Source organism: Phalacrocorax aristotelis, chromosome 1 (assembly GCF_949628215.1).
Source record: "Phalacrocorax aristotelis chromosome 1, bGulAri2.1, whole genome shotgun sequence".
Taxonomy (NCBI): domain Eukaryota; kingdom Metazoa; phylum Chordata; class Aves; order Suliformes; family Phalacrocoracidae; genus Phalacrocorax; species Phalacrocorax aristotelis.
In genome coordinates this window covers 21,822,857-21,838,786 of record NC_134276.1, presented here as the reverse complement: position 1 = coordinate 21,838,786, position 15,930 = coordinate 21,822,857, and the positions used below count along the sequence as shown (strand labels likewise).

The following is a 15,930-nucleotide window of genomic DNA, read 5'->3' as shown; positions in this document are numbered from 1 at the left end:
CAGTAAGGCATCCGACACTGTCTCCCGTAGTATCCTCATAGACATGCTAAGGAAGTGTGGGTTGGATGACAGTGAAGTGGCCAGAGAACTGGCTGAATGGCAGAGCTCAGAGGGTTGCGATCAACAGGTCAGACTCTGGTTGGAGGTCCATCACTAGCGGTGTTCCCCAGGGGTCTGTGCTGAGTCCAGTCCTGTTCAACATATTCATCAATGACCTGGATGATGGGATAGAGTGTAACCTCAGCAAGTTTGCTGATGATTCCAAGCTTGGAGGAGCAGCTGATACACCAGGAGGCTGTGCTGCCATCCAACAAGACCTGGACAGGCTGGAGAGCTGGGCCGAGGGGAACCTCATGAAATTCAACAAAAGCAAGTGCAAGGTCCTGCACCTGGGGAGGAACAACCCCAGGCACCAGTACAGGCTGGGGGCTGACATGCTGGAAAATGGCTCGGTTGAGAAAGACCTGGGAGTGCTGGTGGACAACAAGCTGACCCTGAGCCAGCAATGTGCCCTTGTGGGCAAGAAAGCCAACAATATTGTGGGCTCCATTAAAAGGACTGTGGCCAGCAGGTGGAGGGAGGTTATCCTCCCCCTCTACTCAGCCCTAGTGAGACCACATTTGCAGTACTGTGTCCAGTTTTGGGCCTCTCAGTTTAAGAACGACGTGGAACTGCTTGAGCAAGTCCAGCAGAGAGCTATGAAGATGATCAAGGGACTGGAGCATCTCCCTTATGAGGAAAGGCTGAGAGACCTGGGTTTGTTCAGCCTGAGGAAGAGAAGACTGAGGGGGGATCTCATCAATACCTATAAATATCTAAAGGGTGGGTGTCAAAAGGATGGGACTAGGCTCTTTTCAGTGGTGCCCAATGACAGGACAAGGGGCAATGGGCACAGGTTGGAACACAGGAAGTTCCACCTCAATATGAGGAAAAACTTCTTTCCTGTGAGGGTGCCAGAGCAGTGGAACAGGCTGCCCAGGGAGGCTGTGGAGTCTCCTTCCCTGGAGACATTCAAAACCCGCCTGGACAGTCCTGTGCCCCCTGCTCTGGGTGTCGCTGCTCAAGCAGGGCGGTTGGACGAGATGATCTCCAAAGGTCCCTTCCAACCCCTACCATTCTGGGATTCTGCGATTCTATAACACAAGTGCAGGCTCGGCCTTGTTGGTACTAATCAGGGGCCATGATCAGGGCATCCACTTCTGCTTCAAAAATACAGCTACTCTCAATACCTACGTACCTATATTGTCTGAAACAGTCAGCTGCGTGGAGTGCTTGGTTTTCTTTTCAAAGACATTCTACAGACAGCAATCTGTGGCGCTTACCAGCTCTTTTTTCCCCCTTTCTTGAGAAGCAAAAATCTGAAAAGTTTAATAAGCACCATGATTTTACGGACTGATGTTGACTTACTGTTTCTTCAAGGTCCTCCAGACTGAACAATGATGCTATTGTTAAAACGCAAAGATCTCAAGACAAAGATGCTCCAAATTACACCGTAATTTTAATACAATTAAACCGTTATGTAATTCTAAAAATAACAAAAGATTGATCAATAACTTTGTGCAGAATGCTATTATTAATTAGAGATCAACAAACCAAGACTGGTTCATGTAACATTTTATTCACAAGTAGAAAAAGTATTACAAAACAATTTATACAAGATTTTAATTTACATTCCTTAAAGGAGTATTTAAAACAGCACTTCAAGTCTCTAGACGTGGTGCGTGGGCAGCCTAAATGCAGTGGTAGTGTATGTTTTCTATTGGCATGTACAACATTGCTTGCCACAGGCAATATAAAAAGGACCAATTTGGTTAAATTAAGGAAAAAAGTATATACACAATATACACATATTTAAAAAGCACTCTCTTCATTTTTTCCTCCCAATTTGCTCTCAAGCTATCTGTCACTCATTTAAAGAAATTAGTATTTTTCTCTAGAGTTGCAGGACAAGAACAATTCTACAAAGTGTAAATTCCAATGGGAAAACATACTTACTGTGGCAGATGCTGGCAAAAATTCTGAACATTTTAAAGAACTGTTATTAGCGAAACGTTAAATCTCCATATGTTCTAAAAATATCTTGCCATATACTGAAATGCACATTGGATTGTTTCTATTTACAAAGTATATACAAAGAAGCACACATCTCTCCATGCACACGTAGTGAAAAGCAGCATTTTGTCACTTCTTAAATTTATGAAAGCATCTGAAGAAATTATTCAAAATGACTCTTTTTGACTCTGTATTTAGCTGAGTAACTGTACTCCCTGTATAACTGTGCACTGTTCAGTCATCGACCAAATGGTGGTACTTACTACTTTAAAAAAAAAAAAACACTTATGTAATTTCTTCACTTTGGTTTGAAGTTGGCAACTGTTGTTCATGATTTCTGCACACATGAATAATCTCACTGGTTTCACCTGAAGCATCCTACTGCCTTGGCTGCCTCTAGTCGCTTTAGCTATTTTTGTGCAGGTTCAACCTTCTACTGGGTGCTTCAAACCAAAAGTCTTTTTCCATTATGGGATATGAATACTGTCTCAACATTTCCATTGCCACACAAACCATGTGTTGAAAGATGAGTAACATTTATTGCAAATTTGCATCTCTCTTGCTGATTGCTCTGCTTTTGTCAAGGCACATCGGGTACTTTAAAGAATAATTGCTGGAGTTCATCACTGACAAGTTCGAGCCTGTTGCATGTAACAAATCAGTAGAGGTTACTGGGATTCCTAGGAGAAGTTGAAAGCTATTTTAGGGATAAAAATGGATGAAGAACAAATGGTATTATGGGATGTAGTGCAACAAACTGCAGTTAAAAAAATCTTAAAGAACAGCAATCAGGACAGAGAGTTGATAATTTACTAAGCACTCATGCAACTTTGAGGATTCAGTTCAGAGGTATTTAAAAAAAAGTTATATTTTGTATTTTTTGTGTGAGAAAATAGAATTTACACAATCCTACAGTGAGAAGGACAGAGTGACATGAGTGAAAAGGCCTGCTAAATGAACAAATTAGGTCACCATGAAGCCTGACCCTTAAAAATAACGCATTATTAAAAAATATTAGTAATAGTCTCATTGTATGAACACTTTCATGGCACACCTGCTACAGTTTGATATTTTGATGTGACAGTTGATTACATTTATGTCAACATCCAAAAATTACATGCTATAACAACAAGCGCTGTATTCCAATACTGAGACTACCAATTAAACACAACATCCCTACCTATACGGCTGACTTTCATGAAACTAAATCTAATTTAAAGCTAATCTCCTGCTATATTTAACAAAACAATGCTCCCTCCCACAAATGTAATAAATGGATGGAGGGGACTCAACCATACATATTGTAACATGCAAGTTCTTTAACTCCCCAAACTAGCTTATTGACTATAATGTAATATATAATAAAAGCTTCAGTTTATCAATACATGATCCTTGCATAAATAGAAATGTTTATTTTTTAAGTCCTTCAACAGCAGGAAACTGATTTAAAATTAGAACCAGCCAAAAATATCCTAATGCATGCATAAATCTGCAAGCAGAATAACTGGCAACGTCTTGTCCCACGCCTTCTGACATCTGTAGCCATATTTAAGACACCCACCTAAACACGCTGAAGTATTTATATTTCTTGCTGCATTTACATATACTTCTAAGATCACTCCATTAGACTTTTTGAGAATCTGAGGGAATAGAAGGTACTTTTTTCAAAAGAGATGCAAGGGGTCATAAATCCACTTTCAGGGTTCTCCCAGGGTGCTCCTTTAAGTTTCACTTCACAGCTGTTATGGCTCAGACACAACTGCTCAGACGGTGTGAAATGATGCCTTTTTTTTCCAGCTGATTTTGAAACTATGCAACATTGAAGACCAGACTAAGTTTGACGAGAATCAGCAGAGGAGCGTAAGGGAAGCATTCAGCTTTAGTGCCGAGAGAAATAGCTTGGTTTCCTAAAAGAAAATCATAGAACAGTAGTTACATAAACTCATAAAAACCTGTACGTACTTCTATACTTGACTAAACCCTAAAAAAATACAGCTGTACTTACTGCTTATTACAAAAATTCACCTAAATCTGGAAGACTGAACATGTATTAAAATACCCATTGAAAAATTTATATGTATGTGCACATAAATAAAAATATTCTATCTTCTGATTTTATCATGCTATTATTTATTTTGCAATATAATAATGAAGTGTGGCCCTATGCAAGACTGTAATGCATCCGCATGTACTAAAACAACCATCCTTCCCCCAAAATATTTCAAAATGACAAGAAAGATGAAGGGCAAATGGAAAATATCAGGTAGACTAAGATGAAATATTTTTCTTGGAATTGTACAGCTGGTCAGAGTTCAGCCTGAAAATACAGCTCAGGTAAGCCTAGTCCTGGTCCTGTCTCTCAAATGCTACTTAAATTTCTCCACCACAGATGCATTTATATTGATGCACTTTAGAGTCTGAACACAGAGAAATTAAACAAAATGAATCAGTAAAGTCTTTTAAAGAAAAAAAATTAAGAAAACCTAACCATCCCAAACCATCTTGCTTATTCAGAAGTACACACAAATCTCAGCAGTAGTACATGATAGTACAAAACCATCGAAGAATAGAGGATTTTGAAATGTCAGAAAAAATGTCTACGTACACCCAGGAATCAGTAAGAAAATTTACAATTTATATACCATAACAAGTACGGTGAAATATAAGTTAATTGTTATAGTGCTATTTTGAAACTCTGTGGTTCGTCTAGAAAAACTCTAAATAATATTAATCACATACCTCTAAAGTTGATACATGGTTTAGTGGGGAAAAAACCCACAAACCTTTGATTTTTAAAATCTTGTTAATAAGGAAATACATTCCTTAAAACATCAAGAGAGCATTTAAGTTCTATTGATAACGGCTGAAAAACTGGGAACTAGCAGCGTCAAGACTTGCAGCCATAGCCATGTCATTGTCCCTTCCTATATATATCTTGAGAATACCACTATCACCTAATGATATTTGACATATATAATGATATTTGGCATATACCAATGCCTGACTTAGCAGTCTGTTTACCTCCCTTTCCTCCTCTTGAAAACATCACCTAAGGAATTAAGGCTTGATTTACAAAGAATCAACTACTGCGCTTACATGTTTTCAGAATATGCGTATTTTTTGTTAAATACTAATTGCTTTCTACTTCTTATTTAAGAACAATATGAAAGCGGCATGCAAACCAAATGGAAGAGGATCAAAGGAAGGCACTTTTATTTCTGCAGATGACCCCAAATTTTCATAATTACAGATAGCGTAATTTTCTTAATTAAGTTTGGTGGATTATTAACATTAGTGGCAACTGCTTTTGTTCCTGCCTGTGTACATGCACAGGAGACTATTTCAGTTTTCCAGCCACAGCCTGCAATAACCCTTGAGTAACACCACCAGTACATATGCCATAATTTGGTATTCTTTCACAGATTAGCTACTTGTGCTCCAAGTTACTTCCAACAGTAGAAAATACCACTTTAAAAATACAGAGCACAGCTAATATTCAAGAACATATAACAAATGGAGCAGTAGCCGAGTGACTTTTTGTCATGGTTACTCTGTATGTGGTAGAGACAATTGTTTATAACCTCTTCTCATTTTGACCTCAGACCTGCATTTTCTCTGAGCTTTTATAGATTAAATTATATTTTATGGACATTTTATGGAATATTTTATCTGATGACATGGGAATAGAAATGACAATAAAAAGCATTTGAGATTTTTTCTCTTCTGTTTCTGCTACTGCTGCAATAACTTCACAGAGAAGGCTCTGTAAATATTTTTGGATGAACACTTGCATGTCTTTTATGCTTTGTTTACAATGAGCAAAGACAAGTCCTCAGTTCTTCCTTCACAAACAAGGACTAGCCTCACATAATAGTTTGGTCATAAGGCTATTAAACTGATCTTCTTCCCCTGAAATTTAATGAAGAAAACCCAACCTGATGAACGCTGACTGGTGTACTCACTTCCCCCTGTGTTCTGGTTCATATTATCTCAACATTACAGTTTGAGTAATTACACCTTTCAAATTCAGCCATTGACTTAAAAATGTGAAACTGCTGGACCTCTGGTAGAGTTTTGATTTATTTCAGCACTAGATAGGTGTAACCTATAGAGAAACATAACCCTATAACTTTTCACAATTCTATTTTTATCTAGCTCTATATGTCTTGAGTACTCATTCTCACTCCTTTGTAGCTATGGTTTTTACCTCTGTATCAGTCTGTGGAGTCATTTGCTGTTCCATTACGCTTTGTCTTTGGCTGGGTTTCAGCAGCCGCTGAGTTCTGAAGTGATGAAACTTCTGTGCATGTTCTATGTTTGGAGATTTCAAAGGACTTTGCAACATTTCCATCAAGACACTTAACTGAAGTAAGTACTTCACTTAGTTCCTGGTTATTATCCAACTCAACAGTGGCTGCATTTTCAGTCTCCGGGCTGCAGGATTTTGCAGATCCTCCAGCCAGTTCTGAATATGATTCACAGAAAGAAACACTGTCACAACAAGCTGAGTTTTGCATAAGAGGCCAAGCATCTGAAATGTCTCCACAGGTAGAGTGTGAAAGAGAACCAAGGAAGGTAGGAATCATTTCTCCAACAGAATCAGAAGCCCTGCAGAAGGATAAAAGACACATGGTTTCAAAAACATTCCAGAAAATATTATCAGTATTGTAATTATTGTCACTGGTATTTATAGGTATTTCAAGACAGTTTAACAGCATTATATTGTTAATACTCTAGAGGCATCCTGTACAAACAAATTATTTTGCAAAGGAATACAGTTTGTTCCTCATCTGGAAATGAAGAAAGCTCTGGAGAACATTACTAAATGCAAAGAGGACGCCAAGGGCCCTTTACACCGTGAATTCAGGGTTCTAGAAAACATGAACCACATCTGGGATTGTTTATAGTCTAAAGAACAGAAATATGATAAAAATACTATAGTAGTGTTCAGTTACAAAGAGGAAGGAATTTATTTGTTCTTAATGCATGGGGGTGGGGGTTGTTGAGACAAGATATAACAGGTTTAAATTGCAGCAAGAAGGATGTTTGGGAAGACTGTGGAATCTCCAACACCAGGGTTGTTTTTTTTTTTTCCAAAAAAACCCAGGCTAGACAAATATCTAATGGAAGTAAAAGAAGTAAAATGTGTTCAGACTAGGAGAAGGGAATAGACAACAAGACTGACTGAAACTCCTTCTATCTGCATGATTTTACAGTTCTGTCCAGCTTTCAAAATGTGAAAAGTTTTTCTCCTATTCTCATTCACGTGGAAAGGACATAATATTAAAGAAAGGCAAGGATTTTTAATTCTCACAAGGATTATTTTTATGTTATGGAAAATGGAATAAAGTGGAAGTAGAAACTCTATTATCTATCATGCATCCATATCATATCTATCCACGATGATACCGACATGTCTGAGTGCACTATGCATGCCTGTCTGTTGAAAGCCTTATAATGTTTTTTACTATAGTACACCAAAATAAGTATTAACAAAACCCAAAAGATACAACAATATGTTTTACTTCCAAAAGCTGTCTACAAGTTTATAAAACTGTAAAGGCTGTATTAAGCCTGATATACAGTAATAATTTGTGTGACAAAACTCATCCCACTTTAACATTGTCTATAACAGATTTTAAGCAGCCTCACTCATTTCTAAAAAGTGATGATTTAATAGCTTTGATATAAAAACAAAGCATTTTCACAGATGAGGTCAAAAGTCAGGACATTGCACCACAATTGAAGGAAATACATTATTTTGACAAAGGAAATTGGAGCAAACTCCATTTCTACTGGAAGGAACCACAGGACCTTTGATGTCCACATAGCATGGATATAACGCTTATTTTTATGCCTTAACCAAAAGATCCCTCACAAAGTACACAACTCTCAATTTGTCTGCCTTGGTGGTGTAAAAGGATGACTCAAGCTTGCTGGTATTTAAACTAGTTGTTACAGAAATTTTAGGTATTTTGTATCTTGTACTTACTTCACTAAGTCACCTTGCATAAACAATACCTATGAAGGAGCTGCCTCTATATTTTTAGTTACATTTGGCCATAAGAACAAAACAGCTGGAGATCAATGTAAACCTTATATGGCAAGCAATTCTAGCTAAAAGAAATAAATACATCCTGTGTTAAAATCTGTAACCAGGAAACTCTGAATGACACCATGAATTTTATATATTTAGCTCATGGCACTGCTGTAGAAATAACTATTTTACTACTGTATTTATATTCAGCTGATCAGGAGAAAATAATGGTTACAGTCTGATAGAAATTCAGAAATACTAGATATTTCAAATCTCAGAGTCATTAAAAGTTTCTAAAAGAAGAAAACCTTCATGACACTTCTAAACTGTACCTTAATGACCCCAGATTCACAGGTTTATGCAGCCCCTTGCTGACCCATAGCAGAAGAGCGGGTGACCAAAGCCTCTAAGGTACCATAGAGTAAGAGGAAGATTATCTGCCTATGAGAGAAGTAAGCCACTTCTTCTGCAGAGAAACTGATATATAAAATCAGCATTTATCAAGTAATACTTAGATTTGATTTTTCACCATAAACCTGTTTTTGCACAAAATGGGAGGATACGGCTACAGTTCATCAAAATCCCTCATTCCACTCCAAACAGCTACTGTACCTGTCTAAATATTAATTTGACTGCATCAGAAATACTTCATGTTTAACAGACATTTATATAACTAAGTTACCTTTCATTAAGCGTAGTCTGTGAGTGGAAAGCGCAGCTGTGACTGCTGTGCTCCATGCTACAGGTTTCATCACAGCACAGTGATGGAATCAGGTGAACTGGTCCTAAGGAATGAAAATTAGTTTAATAATGTTAGAAGTGTTTAAGCTTTGTATGAACGTAGCCTCTGTACTCTTTCAGATTTGAGTATTAGTTTGCCAGTTACATTATAATATTGAGAAAAGAGATTTGTTATTGCAAGAAATGGGTTCTTTGATTTATTACTTTAAAAATGAATTACTTAAAAAAGCCAAGCCCTTCCTCCAGGAGTAATACAGATGCCAGTTCAGAGTATCTACTTTTTAAACTAATTTGCTTATCAATTAGATAAGTGTGAGAAGAAGTACCACATTCTGAGTTAACATATTAGGATGATATTTAAGCTTGTGCTCTTGCGTTAAATTATATATTTTTTAACTTCATAAATGCATCTGTTCTGATATGACTTCACAAAGTCTCAATGATTTGAATTGTTCAGGTTGTTAATGTCCTTTAGCATGCAGGTTACATTCTTAGATACTGTCTGGTAAATCCTTCACACAAATTTAAGTCTCAAAGCCAGATGCAGTGCTTTTTATCAGAAACGAGATAGACATTTAAAGCTCTTATTTTTTTTGGTGGAAGGTCATTGGAATGAAAACAGGAAAAAAAATCATAACCCAACAGCTACTTAGAAATTCTATCTGCTTAACGAGAAATTAGCCTAGGACAAAGGGTAGTTTGACAGTATCAGCTCTGTAGTTAAAGTTAAGTATCGTAACTCAAGTGTTAGATAAATGTTCATCATGCCATAAAGTGCCTTTTAGCAGACCTAACATACCACATGTCTGTGATGTGCTTCTCTGGCACTGGCAACATGTTCTGTGGTCGTATTCATTTAGCCGTGGTCTATCGAAACAGGACAATTCAGAGCCATTGTAGTGAATGTCTTGTGATCTCAGAGACCCTTTGGACAAAATAAATAAAAATATGTATTAGTAAACGATACCCTTTTTCCTGTTCAAAGCCTCCTATCTTCATAGAATGCTTAAATGTCATACTATGCAGTATTTCCATACATTTGCCAACTGAGAGATCCACAATGATCACGTGGTTTCATATAATGCAAACCATGGATTTTGCAACAAACCCTAGAACAGCTGGTTCAACTACAGCCTCTTCCAGGAAGACCCTTTTTTGATGATTTGAGAGTATTTCTTATTCACTGTTACATATTTGCAGTTTTTAATGATTCTCAGTGATTCCCATCTGAAATTTTCCACATTCAGCTTTCAGCCATTGTTTGTTATCTTAAAGAGCTTTATATTAACAGCAGACTTCCTTTAATCTGTATAATCGTAGGCCAAGGCAAACAAGTTACTAAACTTCCCTAACCGAAGTTTGAATTCACTACGTCTGAATTTCTCAAAACTTACATTGTAAAGCATCTTCTAGGTTAGGAACAATTCTTACAATGCCTCTCTCAATCTTTTTATTTTCCCTTGTGCTGTATGTAGCGGTAATATCAATTCTTCCTAGGTATTATTCTTGTTTGACATCCAGGGTTCATTAGATGCTATAAACATCTTTTAGTAAGCTTTTTAAATTATAAATGGGAACTAGAGTGTTTTTGACTTTTTCTTAATTTAAATTAAGGGGCAGAAAAATGTTTATTATAGACAATCTCAATTACATTGACAGGCTGTTATGGATTTTTTAAAAAATTTACAAATCTTAACTGGATTAGGCATTTAATTCACCTTGAATATGCCCATAAAACCAAAATTGCTAATGACAAATCTGCCTTCTACATTGGCTACATTCATTATCTTGACAAGCTATTCTGTGTTTCACAATAGCACGTGATGCACAGATCCTTCATGCCTGTATTCCCACATTGGCATTGCAACTCTATAATGACATCCCAGCTTGGATCCTGTGTGGTCCAAATATATCTGTGCAGCATCTAACAGAGTATGGCACAGAATTAATGCAACTGGACTATTTCTGGACATCTGCACAGCATTTTCTCAGTAGGAGCTGGAACATCCACACTGAGCTGGCAAACTTGTATGGAGTCTCGGACTTCTGCTGCCTTGTTCATCTCAATGCTAAACTTGCTTGAATGCTGTAGACATTTCATTTATTTACCTACAGTGAGATCTGCCAAACTATTGCCATATATAAATATTACAAAGAAACAGTAATAACTGGAAACTCACAGCTTGGTTTTTTCTCCATAAATTGCCTCTTACAATAGATAACACAAAGAATAAGAAGAGCCAAGAGCACAGTTGCAAGTGCACTGCATATAACAGCTGCTAGAGCAGTGTCTCGAGGACTGGAAGCAGTTGAAGGGATCTTCACAAGATTTACTTTGGTGGTACCTGAAATATAATTAAATAATAATTAAGGTGAGCTGTAAACATTTCAGGAATATAGTCACGTAAATGAAAGTCTGGGAAACAGAAGAGGTTTGTAGCACAGGAAAAAAAGGATGTTCCATCCGCTAATGAACAAACATTAGCTGCACATATAGATACGATTATCAGCAACCACATTACGAAAAAGTCTTCAAAATATATTGCAAAATGAGTGATAATAAATGGAGATACACCCAAACACATTCTGACTGCCCATGAGAATGGAATCACTTCTTCACCATGGAAACAAAGACCTCTCGATTTTTAACATCAGATTTTTATATTGCAGTTAAGAAATTTTAATATGGAGAACATTTCCTAGTGTAGAGTTGAGAAAGCTATCCACTAGAGGGAGTCACACATACATGAACTTGCCTTAACAAGGAAACTTTCTGAGAACTGAGACACCCACAGAGGTTCAAAGGCTGTCAAAGGTATCATTTCGCTTGGTTGTGTATGTCTTGACACCATGGTCATCTCTAGGATCAAACCCAGGATTTCAACTGTGCTATCTTTTTTTATTTAGTGATAGCTTTTTAATACAGATAATTCAACAGATTGACTTCATATCCGTATTAGTAAAGACTTAAGCAATGTTTCAAGCTTTGACAAACATTGTTACTTTTAGGTGGAAAATGAAAAAGATTTTAAAAGCATGAAAATTTAACTACTACTATCAAACTATCTTAAATTATGAATGGTCTCTTAAAATTAAATTATTTTTAAACAACTTCTGAACTTTGATGGCTCATCTATTTCAATCTACTTTGAAGTCCACATCAATTCAATAATATTTTATGAGAAAAAGGAACAAAATATTGAGTATTTCTCTGACTGCAATTTTTTTAAAAACCACAAACTGTATTTTATTAACTTATAAATATGCCTATTTACCCCAGAAGATCTTGGTTAAAAACTAAAGGCTATAGTTTCCTAAGAAATGGTTCAGTCAGAATTTTAAATTGGAAGAAAAATGTCTGCCAGAGTATGTTAAAATGACTAATCAAATTGTACATACATACACTTGTTTGGTATCTTAACTGCAACATAATAATAGCAGGAGACAACTTACTATCTCAGTTACTGCAGTCAACGGAATTGTACCACTCAGGAATAATTTTCTGAAATAATTATGGTATTTCCTCTGCACACATCAAATGGGGGCACCAAAGCGTTTACAATACTGTATTGCTTTGTTATAATGGCCAGATTGCAAAAAAGCTAGGTATTTTGAAAATCAACTTAATTCCATCCAATTCTAGGTCTTCAGACCACTTAACACCATAGAAAAGATTAACTTCTGGGGAATAAAGAATCCAAAATTAAAAAAAGAGATACAATGTATTAAATAAAAGCAGTTTCTGTGTATTATAGTATCACGTAGTTGCTGCTAAGTGGGGGAATATAAAAAAGGACAGACTGCTATTATTGAGAAGAAAGAATGTTTAAGTTGTGCAATCTCCTGAATTCAGTGTGAAGAGAAACAGGTATTACTGCATTTATATCTGCTCAAATATTTCTATTTACCTTTGATTTGTACTATTATGTTCCACTGGCACATCAAAAGTGTGAAGAGCAAGTTTATAGCTGATCTTTTTTATATCCTTTTAACTTGCCAAATTGGACCCAGTGGAGCTACTGGAGAGAGTCCAATGAAAGACCACAAAAATGATGGAGGAACTGGAGCCTCTCTCCTACGATGAAAGGCGGGGAGAGCTGGGACTGCTCAGCCTGGAGAACAGAAGGCTCAGGGGGACCTCATCAATGTGTATAAATCCTTGAAGGGAGGGTGCAAAGAGGACAGAGCCAGGCTCTTTTCCTTGGACCAGAGTCAATGGGCACAAACTGAAACGCAGGAGGTTCCCTCTGAACATCAGGAAACACTTCTTTAACTGTGAGAATGACTGAGCACTGTCACAGATTGACCAGAGTGGTTGTGGAGTCTACCTCCTCAGAGATGTGTAGAAGACATCTGGACATGGTCCTGGGCACCCAGCTCTAGGTGACGCTGTTTGAACAGAGGGTCTGAACCAGATGATCTCCATAGGCCCTTTCCTACCTCAACCATTCTGTGATTCATTAAAGTATAACAGATCTCAAAATTCAAGTCAATAAAGAGGCTGAAGTCGCCTGCATTAACTAGAAATAAATTTTGAAACCCTGTCCTTGTACTGAAATGTTATAATTTTCATTATCATAGCAGATAGGCTATCTATTATTTTTGGTCCAGATAACAATAAAATTGCAGTGCAGGGTATCGGGTAGTTTTCCTCTTAAATCACATGGAGAGGACAAGGGGGAATGGACACAAGTTGCTCTTGGGGAGATTCCGATTGGACACCAGGGGGAAATTTTTCACAGTGAGGACAGTCACCCATTGGAATGATCTCCCCAGGGAAGTCGTTGACTCGGCCACGTTAGACACCTTTAAGAGTTGTCGGGACAGGGTGCTGGGCCATCTTGTTTAGACTCTGCTCTTCCTAGAAAGGTTGGACTAGATAATCCCTGAGGTCCCTTCCAACCTGGGATTCCGTGTGATTCTGTGAAATCATTATTAACTGTCTTTCTTTACTTACATAACGAAGAACTTTATGTTCTTCTATAATTCCCATTACTCACAGAGCTGAGTTCTACAACCTCTTGTCCAGATCTTCATCGTTATTTAAAAGAAAAAGCAACCAGTGCCATAATCTTTTTGTCATAACTTGAATGCTCTGGGCATGAGCATTGCAATCTTCCACAGAGAAAACTTTTTCACCCAGTTTCTAGGATTCTTGCAGCTGTAGTTTTTAATTTATAGTTTTAACAGACTGCAGAAATTCCTGCATGGTACGTGAAGTTCCAGGATATAATTCTGTGAGAAGCAGTAAAACTATATGAAAAAAAGTGCCGTCTACATAGCAACATGTGCTGGCTTTGGCATGAAAATCAAGGACTGTGCTTTGATATCAGGTTTTCAATTTCAGTCAACTGCCTGATCTAGTCTTTAGAAGGTTAAAGACAGCCTGCACAAGTATTTAAAAAAAGACAATAAAAAACTGATCTGAATGACTTCAAATATTTTTCATATCAATACACCTACTTGTATCAATATATCTACCTAAAAGCACTAAACAGTTCTTAGAAATTAAGCCTTCATAATTAGTAGAAAAAAACCTGTTAATTTTGAAAGCAAAAATAGAATAAGAGCACTGGAGGTAGAACTCCTATATTTTTGTCTCTCTTCATTTGCTCACAAAAATATATCTATTTGCAAGTACCATTACATATTCTGTGAAATTATACATGATATCTATTTCTTTAGTGCTCATGACCAATATCGAAACAGGAAATACAGCAATGTTATTTTAAATAGGGATGGCAAAAGTTTAAATTTATTTTAGCCATCTTGGTATTTCAGATTTATTTTATTTGGTTGCTTTTTAAAAATTTTTTTACTTGAGAAAGCACTTTTCTGTTCCTGAGAACGCCTACCACTCATCTTCACCTTCAAAGAACTTTTTGGAATAGCTACTGTGAGCAGGCCATTGTAGTGTAGCTCTAATTATAACGATAGCGATCTTCCCTGCAGAGACCAACATTTCAGAAGAGGATTGCTATTGTAGAAGTGGCCCGTTGGGCATTGCTGAACTCTGCTTTCAGTGTTACTCAGATAAGTGTGCATTTTCATAAACTCTCTCTTTCTTTTCAGGCTCACAGACTTAATGGTCCCATTTCAGTAAAGCAAGGAGGTGCATTTTAAACTTTAAACTTGTACATACATCTATTAAATGATTACATTATTAAGTTTAAATATGCAATTAAACACTTTATGAATTGGATGTGATACATTAAGAAAGGAGGGAGGAGGTGCACACTGTTTTATCATTCTGGAGAGCATGTGCATATTATGCATCACAAAAATAAAACAAAAAATATATTTTATTTAAGAAAGAGATTTCCTTTTCTAAGTCTTAGTTCCAACATATTCTGGAAATGTGCTAGTGCTAAAGAAGAATTACCAAAAATACCACACTGTCTCCTGCATAATTTTGAGCAGTAAGCTTAAATACACAATCTTCCCTTCATTAACCGATAGTACATCATAATGTCAGTATAAGCAAAGGTGTGGTTCTTAAAAGCAAGTAAAGTTTCTGTTAATCCAGGAAGGTTAAGTAGCAGTAATTTAGCTAATAGAGAACATAAGAATCCCAGCTGTATCACTATAACTTCTGCTAATAAACAGAATAGTTGAATTTTTGGCCTATTATACCACTCAACCAGAGACAGGATAAAATGTGAAAAGACTAAAAAGACTTCCTTATCACTTACTTAGTGTTTATTTTCTCAGATTTTTTTTTTTCAGAACTATGATTAGTTACAGTCACTACTGGAATCAGAATGCCTAAAAGAAAGCTTTCTGTGGTAGATGAACCATATGAAAACAGAACTCACAACATGTTATGTTTCTTCCATGAATATAATAATAGTAATAGTAATAATAATAATAATAACAACAACAACAACAACCAGCTTTGAGGAGGTTAAAATGTGGAATATTATGTTTGGGTTTTCTTGTCAAGTCAATGTTAACCCAAAGAGGGTTTACTTAAAACAAAGTTGTTAAAAATTCCACTTAGATAGCAATAACATGGTAACATTGGACAGGGTGCCATCTTTTACAACCAGGATTTAAAAGAAGATACAAAAGTAAATTAAAATGTTGTCATTTCCTGGAAT

General features: G+C 36.6%; 1 protein-coding gene across 4 annotated transcripts in view; it reads right to left on the bottom strand.

Annotated features, from left to right (window-relative positions):
* Nucleotides 1-1,597: 1,597 nt before the first annotated feature.
* The window catches only part of TNFRSF19 (TNF receptor superfamily member 19), a 60,629-nt gene continuing 46,296 nt past the window's right edge, over nucleotides 1,598-15,930 (bottom strand). For all 4 annotated transcript variants that reach the window (XM_075083541.1, XM_075083552.1, XM_075083561.1 and 1 more), the window contains 5 exons: nucleotides 11,011-11,175; nucleotides 9,630-9,755; nucleotides 8,772-8,874; nucleotides 6,260-6,660; nucleotides 1,598-3,959 (listed from right to left, as the gene is read on the bottom strand). In XM_075083541.1, the coding sequence (XP_074939642.1) occupies nucleotides 6,267-6,660; nucleotides 8,772-8,874; nucleotides 9,630-9,755; nucleotides 11,011-11,175 (788 nt within the window). In that variant the 3' untranslated portion in view covers nucleotides 1,598-3,959; nucleotides 6,260-6,266. The remainder of the gene's footprint in view (nucleotides 3,960-6,259; nucleotides 6,661-8,771; nucleotides 8,875-9,629; nucleotides 9,756-11,010; nucleotides 11,176-15,930) is intronic.